The 12,002-nt window shown below is 34.5% G+C and overlaps 2 protein-coding genes and 1 non-coding gene across 5 annotated transcripts in view; 2 read left to right on the top strand and 1 right to left on the bottom strand.

Moving 5' to 3' along the window:
* Window positions 1–51: 51 nt before the first annotated feature.
* On the top strand, window positions 52–992 carry LOC117790479. Its single transcript, XM_034629935.1, has 2 exons — window positions 52–203; window positions 268–992. Exons 1-2 carry the CDS (start codon window positions 140–142, stop codon window positions 879–881), a joined length of 678 nt encoding a protein of 225 aa, XP_034485826.1. The 5' UTR covers window positions 52–139; the 3' UTR covers window positions 882–992.
* An 820-nt stretch (window positions 993–1,812) lies between these two features.
* Window positions 1,813–1,919, top strand: LOC117793076. The gene has a single exon (XR_004618219.1). It is a non-coding gene; the product is annotated as a U6 spliceosomal RNA (small nuclear RNA).
* A 3,011-nt stretch (window positions 1,920–4,930) lies between these two features.
* Window positions 4,931–12,002, bottom strand: part of LOC117789889 (protein CREBRF homolog) — a 28,459-nt gene continuing 21,387 nt past the window's right edge. For all 3 annotated transcript variants that reach the window (XM_034629065.1, XM_034629063.1, XM_034629064.1), the window contains 5 exons: window positions 7,129–9,076; window positions 6,835–7,058; window positions 5,831–6,086; window positions 5,637–5,762; window positions 4,931–5,562 (listed from right to left, as the gene is read on the bottom strand). In XM_034629065.1, coding sequence (XP_034484956.1) covers window positions 5,453–5,562; window positions 5,637–5,762; window positions 5,831–6,086; window positions 6,835–7,058; window positions 7,129–8,896 — 2,484 coding nt within the window. In that variant the 5' untranslated portion in view covers window positions 8,897–9,076 and the 3' untranslated portion in view covers window positions 4,931–5,452. The remainder of the gene's footprint in view (window positions 5,563–5,636; window positions 5,763–5,830; window positions 6,087–6,834; window positions 7,059–7,128; window positions 9,077–12,002) is intronic.

Below are 12,002 nucleotides of genomic sequence, written 5' to 3'. Positions count from 1 at the left end.
GGTCTTAGCTATTTTGCATCGCAGCTACAGCTATTTTTCGACTGCTTTACAGCTATTCTTCTCTAAAAAGTTGACACTTTTGTGTAAAATTTGGTGTAAAATTTTTTCCGAAGCAGAAAAAAACAAAAATATATTTGAAATGAGTTTACCACCCACACTATTGCAACGTTTGGCGTCACGAGGTCTACTTAATAAACAAAAAGGTATAATTGATATTAATAAGAACACAAGGATGATTTTAATTCATTATTTGCATTTTATCTCAAGCCTCGCAATCCGAAGCAATTGAAGAAATTATTGCTGAAAATTATGACGAGGACGACAAAAGTCATCCATATACAAATATTGAGCATGACACTACAACTACCAAGCATACCGGCAGCAATGAACAGTTTTGGCCAGACAGAATAAAGGAACGCATTGGAGTAACAGAGTCGCATCATGGATTTAAATTCTGTCCCAACAAATCCAATATTTATCACTCGTGCACACTGTACTGTGTTAACAGATGGCCAACTGGTCACGCAAAGGCAAATGAAAAGTATCTTCGTCGTTACAAACGATTAGTTCGTAAATATCCGCTAAGTGCAGATTGGAAGGAAATGTATGATAATGGATACGGATTTTACTATTTCTACAATTCGGCATCCCGTAAAGTTTCCTGGTTGCCTCCCACACACCCAAAGGCACGTATATCAAACAGCGCAGCCATATTTCGAAAGCAGTTGGCTAATTCAAATGATAAATATAATTTCGACACACCTTTTACTTCGAATAATAATGATACAGAGGATGGTCCACAGGCTCCATCTTTCGCACCTTCTAAGAAGCAAAAGGTTCGAGATTTGGAACGTACGATACTACGAAAGCAGCGAGTATAGATATAAATAAATATAAATACTTTAATATAATAATTATTTAAGTCCCAGTAGTTTTATCTGAGCTGCGCAGTCAGTTGTGACCAGTACTGCCGACTTACTTATTTGAGGAAATAGAGGTGTTTTTATGGTGGGAAACATGTTTTACTATATTTTTCTAAAAATGTTTTAAAAGCTGATGCACAGCTGACCCTCCTCGGTGTTCAGTTAGAACATGAAGTAAAAGCTGACGCCGAGCTGATGACCTCAACAGCAGGTAACCTTCTAATGATTACGATATATTGAGCACACGTCTTTGCCCCAGATGAAACTACATTTTACTTGCGTTGCTTCCTTCCCAGAAATTGTATATCAGCGCCAAGGTTTATGTTGGGTAAAGTACGTATACATATTTACATACGTAAACGACCACCTGGCCCAAATGCTGCCACCCTATTAAATCTCTGATCTGGCAGTATGTACCATATTGGGTCAATGGTCTAAGTTGGTAATTTTAAAATTTTCAACCTTGCTTTGAGAATTTCTTAAGTTTTAAAGCTAGAATTTTTTAGCTTTATGTAGAATTTTTGACAAATTTTTCTCCATTTTTAAATATTTTTTTATGTAATTTTTTTTAAATACTAATTTATAGCAAAGTTATGGCATTTTAAAAGTTGCATTACCTAAAGTTTAAATTTAGCTAGGTGGCGTATTTATATTTCAGAAAACACAATAGATGGCGCTTCAGTTTCAAACTATCGATGATTTGACGATAGAGAATATCGATCAATAAGTAAAGAATTACCAGCGCCTCCTTGCGGCCGTATCTTGCAGCTCGTTTGTCTGCTGTGCCAAATTGACAACAGATGCCGCACTCTGCTCGACTTTGTTAAAATTCCCAAGTTGTTTTTCAGCACTTGATGCATTTATATACGACAAATTTAAAGACAAACTTGTTCTTGCTTCGGCAGAACATATACTAAAATTGGAACGATACAGAGAAGATTAGCATGGCCCCTGCGCAAGGATGACACGCAAAATCGTGAAGCGTTCCACATTTTTTTGCAAAACCAAATCCAAAAATATATCAAGAGTTAAAGGTTTTTCTTGTTGCTTTCGCCATTTATTTTATATTAAATGTTGTATGGTTTTTATATATGGATGTCTGCATATGCGGACACATTTTTCGTTGGTTGGTATACTTAAATGTTTTATGAATGAGTGTGGTCGTAAATTTTACAGTGATTGGTTAAATACTTTATATTATTTGTTAGGTATCTTCATTTCATTTTAAACATAATAATTATGTGTTCTTTTCCTTTGCCTCAAGGCATACATAATTTGAAATTTGCAACACAGTTATTTAATATTAGATTTCATAAATTAATATTAGATTTGTTGGACACCACATAAATTGTTTGGTTATCTGATAACCTTGCTGAATGAAGTTTTTTTGTTATTCAAAAACTTCTGGCTTGGAATCAGCTAAAGAACGGATTCTCAAGATATTCAGTACTTCGCCTTATCACGAAGATTGTTAATTTTGTAAAATTATTTTTTTTATACCCAGTAATTTAATTTAATTTGAAATACATAAGGTTTATTTTAAATGGACACATGAATATGAATCAGGCTTTTGGTTTTATTTTTACATATGTATGTATATTTATGTTTGTATATTATATATATATTTATTAGTTCCCACAGTAATTTTATTCAGTTAACTCGTAATATTTTGACCAATTTTTAAGCTGTTCGAACGTACATCGTTTTTATTATTATTTTTGCTCCTAAATATTTATTGAATATGAAACTTGTATTAACTTTGAGGTAGTTTATCCTTTGTTTATGTATCGATATCGATATATATATAAAAAGTAAATATGAAGCACATTTATTTAAAGCACACATTTACAATACATTACATATTAACCATAACATTTATTATGTATGTTTAAGTTTATATGTAAGTACTATTTGTATTTCTATTTCGTATTCGTTTTCGTTACAATGTAGAAGTGGTAATCATACACATTAATTTAGTATTCTCATTACACATTTAATTATAACAAATTAAACACTGAGGAACTGTCGTGCTTACTTCAATGCCGCCTCACACTTTATATGCATATTTGCAAAGGCAATCCTATTCTTAACCTATTCAACTCTGCATCCGACTGAAATATATGTACGTATTATATACAGTAATTAAAGAAGTTGACAAAATCCACTTTTTTTCATAATTTTACCCAATCAATCTTGTTTATTTATTTGAAAAAAATTTAAAAAAAATTTATTTTCTTCCTCAAAATCCAATATGCGAATTTTTTATTCTGCCGAAACAATTACTTGACTTACTGTATGTAGTTAGCACAGCAGTAAAAATGCCACACACTTTGGGTTGCTTTGTTGGCGCTTGAACTTTTTTGTATTTACAGTGTGTTAAGAAATTGTTTCGATAAAAAAAATTCGCTTTGTTTTAGCTTTATACAAATAGATAAGAGCAGTGCATTTCATTACATCTGTTTTTTAAAACTTGTTTAAAGAACCACAGGTAACTATAAAAAATTTGTTTTGTTTTTTTTGTCAAAATAAACTGTGTGCTTTTTTTCCTTGTCAAAACAATTACTTGACATATTATGTGTAAATGTAAGTTTGAATTCATATTCATATCACTTATGGATTACAAGCTCCTAAAACATTTATTTGATAGCCCTAAGCAAACTGATGGCCAATTTGTTAAGCTATTATTTATAATTATATTTTAATTTTACCCTTGTTTTGTAGGTCCTAAACTAACAGCTAGTACAATTTGTTTCGTCACGTGCTCAACTTAGTAGGTGATACGAGTGCCTAAGTCCTAAGTTTTTAACTTGAATCACTTTGTATTTGTATTTTCGTTCTCATTTATCAATAATTAGCAAAACAAAAAGAAACGAACCGCAAAATGTTAAAGCGAAAACTGAACGCCTGTTTGAATGTTTTGAATGGTTTTAGCTGAACACAACTTGTTGCGCAACAAATAGCAGTAATAAGGCTACAAATAGGTACAACTGGAACCCAAAATCACACTCACACGCACATGAAGGGGTCCCTAGAACACAAATAACTCAATACAAATATCACAAAATTAGCATCGAGGCCGAGCAAATGATCACCATCAAAATAATCATAATAATAATAAAAATATAAAACATAGAATAAAAAGCATGTGAACATAATAATAAAACTCAAAGGGTGTTAAGTGGTTTTGTTTTTTGGTTTTTTTGGTGTTTTGTATTTGAAACTTATTTGTATGTATTTCAAAGAGCAACCCGTAACTAAATTTAAGAAACCAAAGTAATTTAGGATTTGAATTTAAATTTTTCGCTTCTGCCTTATGTTATTAAATTATCATTTATATGTAGATATTTTATATTGAAGGTATTTTATATGAAAATCGTAAAATATGATAAAGATAATAGAAAACTTAATATTAAATTGGGCAAAACCTAAAAGCGTTTGCAAGCAAATAGGTTTTTCATTAACAAAATTAAAGCAAACAAAATACAAGTAAAATTATATCACCATGCATACATAAATATATATATATATATTCATACATTTATATATATTGTAGTATAAGTAATTAAAAATACACATTCATATGCATAACATTTCACATTGATTATGCATTTTCAAATTTAAATTAAACAATAATATTTTCAACTTAGGTGCAAACAGAAATTTAAACAAACTGACAACCTTGGTCATTGGGAGTGGAGGTTGGGTTGGATATTTCAACAAATATAATGTTAATATTACATAAAAGCTCTCCAGTTTGTATCGAATTGCTAAAAACTTAGTGATAAAAACATTGAACCAATTTATACATTATTTTCGTAAAGAAGTATAAAAAATGAAAACAGTTAAATCGCACCTGAATATTTAAATATGTATATATGTGAAATATTGTTAATATGTTTCAGTTAATAGTACTCGCAATTTAAATATTGAAACAAATCAATTCAAATTCTTATATCGTAAGCAGGTATATCTGGTAGCTTAATCCAAGACGCATTTTTCCTTTCTTCTTAATTTCTTCTCGCTTTCTTTACTTCTTAATAACATGTTCTTAATAGCTAAACAAATGACGTAATATATTTTTTTGTAATTCCTTTTGTTTGTTTTGTTTTTGTGGTTGCCTCTTTCTTTACATTTTGTTTCGTTTCTTTTCGGTTATTTTGCCAGGGAATTTTTAGCGCTTGACAAAAAAGTTTTACACATAGTTCTACATATGTGGCATTTACTTGTTGCATGCTACGCCAGGCTCTTAAATCACAGTTACATCTCTTTCTCTCTATTTCTCACGTTACTTTCTCTCTTTCTGTTATCATCATAAGTATTATCACTCAAGCAGAACATTTTCAATAATGATTGTTTGGTAAGTTTGTTGGTTTTTTTGTTTGATGGTTGGTTGGTTGGTTGGTTGGTTGGTTTCTTGAATCGTTTCGTTTCAGGTAGTTTTTGTTTGCAGGGAGCGTGAAAAGCGCTACATGCTTGCATTATCTTATAACATAGTTTGATGGGCGGTTCGTTATAGTTTCGTTTTTGGTCTATGATGATTTGCGAAGCTCCTCTAGGCCTCCATTTGGCATACCGCCGCGCATATTCTCCAAAACCTTATTCACAAAATCTGTAGATCCACCCGCAATGCGTATGCCAGCTGGTAATTAAAAAAGATAAATACAACAATAAGTTATGACTTTAATTTGAGTATAGAAATTAATAAAGACTTACATGATGCCGTTGAATAAATGCGTTGTATTTGCAGATCCATCTCCTCGGTGTTTTCGCCTTGGCTCTTTGTGCGATGTTTGATCACCAACGCCTGTTTTAAGTCGGCAATGCCATTCATCAGACGCTCTAAGAGTTATACAAAAAATATCCATGGAAGTTATACAATTTTGAAGTAATAATTCAATGCAACGTACTGTGCTCAATTTCTAGACCAAAGAGCTTGATCTTGTTGGCCTCATGCTGTGCCTTCTTCTTCAGACGACAGGCACGTGAGGCGAGCTTGTTCTTCTCCTTGCGCGATTTGGGACGCACATTGAAAGGCAGCTCCGAAACGGGCGTCATATCATTAATAGTGCGACTCAGCTTGTCCAGCTCCTTTCCAATATTGTGCAGCTTGCGAGCATTCGGTGTCAAATCGTTGCCATCTCCTTTGCGCGCTTTGCCGCTATGCTGCATGAATACAAAAAATACAGAATGGCAATTAGATAATGTTAGTAATACAAAGGATTAAATAATAAATATATGTATATATAAAGCGTGGCAGACACTTCATAGTTTATTTATTTATATATTTGCTATGCTATTAAAGCCTCTATATTATTATATCTAACCAATCTCTAATGTTCTCTTGGTCTGATTGGGTTTTTCTGGGTTTTCCCCAATCCATGCAACAAATGTTGGACCAATCAATTTCTTTTTCTGTTTAGATACCCACATAAACATTTTTATACGTATTAATAATTTAATTTAATTTTAGTTTTAAATTTAATTGTATATTCACGTATGGACCGCATATAGCCTGACAATAAATAAATCAATAGATTGTCAAATATGAAGAGTGAACACAAAAAAAGTGGAAAAAGTTGAATGATCCTAGATTTAAATAATAAATAACAATCAAAATAGTAATGAAAAAGTATTAAAGAAATACAATTAAAGTTTAATATCAAAATTTAGAAATTGAGATTCGAGTTTAAAATTAGGCAAATTCAATTTGTTAAGATTGGTTCAACATGCGTTTCTAGGATTGGAATAAACACAGAGAAACGTATTTTAAATTCAAATTTCGTAAGTAATAATAAACATAAAAAAGTTAAATAAATCATAAAATTTACATTTATATCCATATATAAAAAAATTGCCAATTATGTTTAACACTGAATATTTAGATTAATATTTCCTTCTTCTTGTGCCCTACCTTATACACTTTGATACCACGCACTGAGCAGGTGGGACTAAACACTGGATCGGTAACCTCGTTGAGCACATGGGGATCCTCTAGCTTCGATTGGAACACTAGACGTTTACCCTTTGGTCCCTTGGCCTGCACGTTGTATTGCCAGAAGAAACGCTCCTTGCCCTTGCTGCTGCTCAGTTGATTCGGTGTCGATGTGCGTGTTTCATCCTCATCCCCAGAGCCGCCTAATGGAATTGATTAATTAATTATAATTAATACGCTGTTGTATTTGTTAGGCTTTTAACTGATACCCACCGTTGTCACTGCTAAAATCGTCATAGTTATCGCTGTTATCACTGGAGGCGTCGTCATCATCGTCTTGCGAGAAATCGATGCCATCTGGTGAGAGAACGCTGCCAGTGCTCAGCGAGGAGAAGCTCTCGGCCTCGGCCAGCGAGCCGGTGGATAGTAAATGCTGTCGGGGCTCACGTCGCATCCAGATGTGTTCCCGGTCCAGATGCGTTGGCGCCGACGACGATAGACGCGACAATTGTGAGCTTTCCATAGCGCTCTGATAACCAAACGATTTACGCACACTGCCCGCAGCACCCGCTGTGATAACCACCTGGTTTTGGTTATGGTTTTGACCCGAACTAGATGCATTGCTGGCACCAGGTGTGCTATTGATGCTGCCAAAGCCGCTGCTCCTGCCGCCAGGGCTGAGAGCGGCCGATTGACTTAGCATCGATTGACGCTCTGGTGGCGAGGACATGGCAATGCCCTTCTTGAGCAGCTCCTGCATGTTGCGCGACTTCACCAGCTGATACTGCGACCGACTGGCATGTGGCGGTGGTGGTGGCGTCAATGGCGATTGCGATGCTTGGCTGCCCGGCGAGAAACTCGAGCTCAGCTGCGCTGGCTTATGTGGTGTGCTATGGAACAGCTCATAAGTATCCTGTTGCTGTTGTTGGCTTTGGCTGAGTAGAGTTTCCAAATGTTGCTGCTGCTGCTGTTGTTGTTGCTGCTGCTGTTGTTGTTGTTGCTGTTGTTGTTGGAGCAACTCTAACGGCGGTAAATGTTCAGATGTATGCGATTGCGGTGAGAGCAAAAAGTTGACATTCTGTGTGACATTTGCAGCTGGCAACAAATCCTCAATGGTGCCAATGACATCCAAGAAATCGCCACCATTTAAATCGGTCAAATCATTTGCCTGTATCTCAGCTTTATCATTGGGAAAGATGTAATCATCGTCTAGATTAAATGGCTCGTTTTTGGTATGAACAATGGCACTGCTAATGCTAATGTCACTCCACATGGCATTCGAATTGGGGGTCATCTCATAGAGCAGAGCACTGCCGCTGACAACCTCCTGCAGCAGCGATTGCTCGTGCACCACATTCAAATCGAGGCTGGCACTCAAATCCGGCGTATAGTAGTTGTTGCTGCCAGTTACAGTGGCTGTGGCAACACTCACATCGTTGCCACTGCTGCTGTACAATGTGTTGCTGAGGGGGGAGGCGGCGCTCAAGCTGACATCCTGCAGCAATGTGGGCGATAATGAGGCAGCATCCAGTGCGTCCAGTCCAAAGTCTGATAATTCGCCCAGCTGCAGAGCTTGTGTTTGATGTTGTTGCTGTTGCTGCTGTTGTTGTTGCTGCTGCTGTTGCTGCTGCTGCTGCAACTGTTGTTGCTGTTGTGCCATGCTAGGTAGTATGTGTAAATGATGCTGTTGCTGCCTTGGTGTTGGCGTCAATGTTGGCGTCCCGCTCAGCTGCTGATACGGATGATGATGGTGATGATGATGGCTTTGATTTTGATTATTACTGCGCGGTATACTAATTGCCGTGGTGCTCAGCATCACATTTGACGTATAGCTGCTGCTGGTATTGACCGCACTGGAGGAAATGGCACTCGAGGAACTGTTGTTGGTGCTGTTGTTGCTGCCACCGTAGTTGCCAGTGTTAATGCTCAACGTGGGCACGTTGCCAAGTGAATACAGTTCGTACTTCAATGGATTGCTGCTGCTGTTTGAGCCGCTGTCAAAGAACTCCGATGACATGGGATACACCTGATTCTCAGTCATTGCGTATCACTTAACTAGAGATCAAACAGGGAGAAGGAACAGGCGGAAGGGGGGAGGGATTGGATTCGAGGCGGGAGTCCCAACAAAGATTTATACTTTCTTCTCTCCTTGTCTTCCTTGCCTCGTTGTGCGCCTGACGCGCAGGCGCGTCTAATCGACTGCTCAGTTGCTTTACAGTAGCTAAAAACAGAGAGAGACAGAGAGAGAGGAATGCAAAATAATTGGTTAGTTTTATAATTTAACTACGCACAAATCTATTATAAACATAAGAGCACTTTAAGGCAGGCATAAAAAAAAAACTTGAGGACTTTTTCTTATTAAATAATTATTACAATTTGATATTTATTTAAAAATCAATCTGTATATCTTTAATTGTGTATTATAAACATAACTAACAAAAATTAAATGCCCATGCCAAAAACAAAATTAGATAAAAATATGCTTTATGGTATTTTTAGCAAGGCTGCAAACCAAAATGTTGATTAGGGTTCGGTTTGGCAATTCGAACCATAAAGCAAGACATCGCTTCGGTTCGCGAATTGGTTTATATACCCCCTGAACCCAAGGTTTGGTTTCGAACCTTGGTTTAATTTTATACAAAAAATATACTCGTATGTACTGTTTTAAACTTTTCTCAAAATTTTGAACTAATAAAATAGGTTTATCTTTAAGAAATCAAATTTTGATTATAATTTAAATTTATTTGAAGGTTTTCATATTACTTATTTTAATCCAAAGTCTTCGTAATATTAGAAAAATTAAATAAATAAATAAAATTTAAGTAATAAGTTTTTTTTCGAGCCGAACCTTTTATTTTAGAAAGCGGTTCGGTTTAGGTTTGGGTTCGCAAAGTAAATAATTTCAAAGGTTCGGTTCATGATTCGGTTCAGGCTGCTTAAAAACCCGAACCGAAACGGCTCTACTAGGTTCGGTTCAGAACCGGTTTGCTGCCTTGATTTTTAGTGAGTGCATTTAATTTCAATTATAATAAAATAATTTACAATATACAGTTAAAATAAGGGTTATAGACATATGTAATTAATATGGATATTGAATTATTATCTCTTTATGTGTAATTTACTTATTCTTATCAACAAAGTATTTTTAATACAATTTTAATTCTTCCCACTGCTCAACATTCAAAGTCACAATCTTTATAAAATTATTGAAAAACTAGTAACCCAGAGAATAATATGGTCGAGCAATCTAACGAAACTCCATATATCGTAATTTTAATGCAAATTAAATAGAATGCCGCATTCCAGATTTCATTGCAATTCGAGCCGGAACTATATTGTAAAGTCGGGTTATATGCATAAACATGCCAACTATTATATGTCTTATGTGTATGATTGATGAACTTGTGCCATCTGAATATGAATATCTTATAAAGAATGACAGCAGCTTAAGCTAAGCATAAGAACTGCGTTCATTTAGAAAGATGCTACATTTAATTAGTCTCTTTATTTATAAACCAGTCTAAAACCACAGAATATAATATATAACCCATACGATTGACAAGCAAAAGGTGTTTTTTTTTCTTAATATTATTGCTTAGCTTATCGCATTGAGTGATAACGTTCAAAACTCATTTCGCAACAAAATAAAAGAAATAATTTGAATTTTTTTGCACAAAATAAACAAATCAAAAAAGAAACAAAAACATATATAAATAAAGCAAAACAAAAAACAAGTAATCAAAAGTGCTTATCAAGAATGATTGACTAGCAGATACCCTGTGTAAGATGCCGCTTCTTATCATATATTCCAAAAAGCAACATATATTACTTCTTTAATTTCTTTTTCAATGGGTATAAAAGCTATGCCAAAATTAGTTTCTTCTTTTTCTGTTGCTTTAAGCGCTTATTCGTCATTTTTTCAGTTTCTTTGCCTTTTGCTAAGCAGGTGACTCTGCAATTTGATTTAATTTCTTCTCTCTGGTTCTCCTTATTGTTTTTGCTCTTTAAAACATTAATTAGTTTGTTTACAAAGAAAACGAAATTTCTGGTTGATTTCAATAGTCTTCATTTTGAGCGGAAAAATACATCTAGAATCTGGATTATACAATTTTGAATGAAATTTGCAATACGAACAAGAAGATAGAAATAATTTATTGCTAAACAAAATCTCGAGTACTCATAAACAGATTTGAGAGGATCTTGTTATATAGTAGTTATTATAATATATTGCATGATTTTCGATTGATAATGAAACTAATTAACAAACTAAAAAAAGATTCATTTGTTTGCCACGACAATAGTCAAATTTTTTAGTAGCATTTATATAAATTTATTGTAAAAATGTTTGGCTCACCAAACAATTACTTGATTAACTGCATTTGGTTTCAGTTAAAATCTATGCAATTCGTTATCTACTTATCTACTTTTCACCAAGTTCTAAAAACCATAAGCGTTTAAAAAAAAAGAAACAAAAACAAATAAAATAAAACCCAGAAAAGAACTTAAATTTATGTGATTTTTTTCTAATTATTTCCACATGAATAAAAAATGAGCTGTAATATTCAACACATTCATGTATGACCCCCACAAGTTTATATTTACATATTCTTATATATGTAGTAAATACTTTTGCATATAGTACTTTATAGACCTTGGAATTAATATCATTTACGCGTCCAAGCTTATCTACTTCACGCAGTCAGCTCAGTTGAGCGATAACACGTTTTATTTTTTCAAGCGCTGATAACATTCGCTTACACGAACAATCGGATGTGAGGGAATATGGACTTCGTTAACATTAACATTACCTCCCATTCATCAAGGTCACCCGACAACAGCCCAAGCAACTCACAAAAATTCAAGCAAGCAAGCCAAACAACCAAACACATCGTGTAGCATCTAAAGCAGCACTTAAACAACAAAATAAATAATAAGACAACAATTCTAGTTTAGCTAAATGATATGCTTGTTTCTCTGGGTTCTTTACACATCCACTTCAACTCCCCCCTCCCACGACCAATTTAAATTGTTTAATATTCGTCAAAGGTTGCCGAACGCGTCGAAGGCCAAACAATGCTTTATTTTTTATTTGACTTACCAAAAGCGCCCTCTATGAACAAGTGTGTGTACTTTTTCTACAAAATACA

Source organism: Drosophila innubila, assembly GCF_004354385.1.
Source record: "Drosophila innubila isolate TH190305 chromosome 3R unlocalized genomic scaffold, UK_Dinn_1.0 2_E_3R, whole genome shotgun sequence".
Lineage (NCBI taxonomy): Eukaryota > Metazoa > Arthropoda > Insecta > Diptera > Drosophilidae > Drosophila > Drosophila innubila.
Note: the sequence above shows the minus strand (reverse complement) of the source record. Positions and strands in the feature narration are given on the sequence as shown.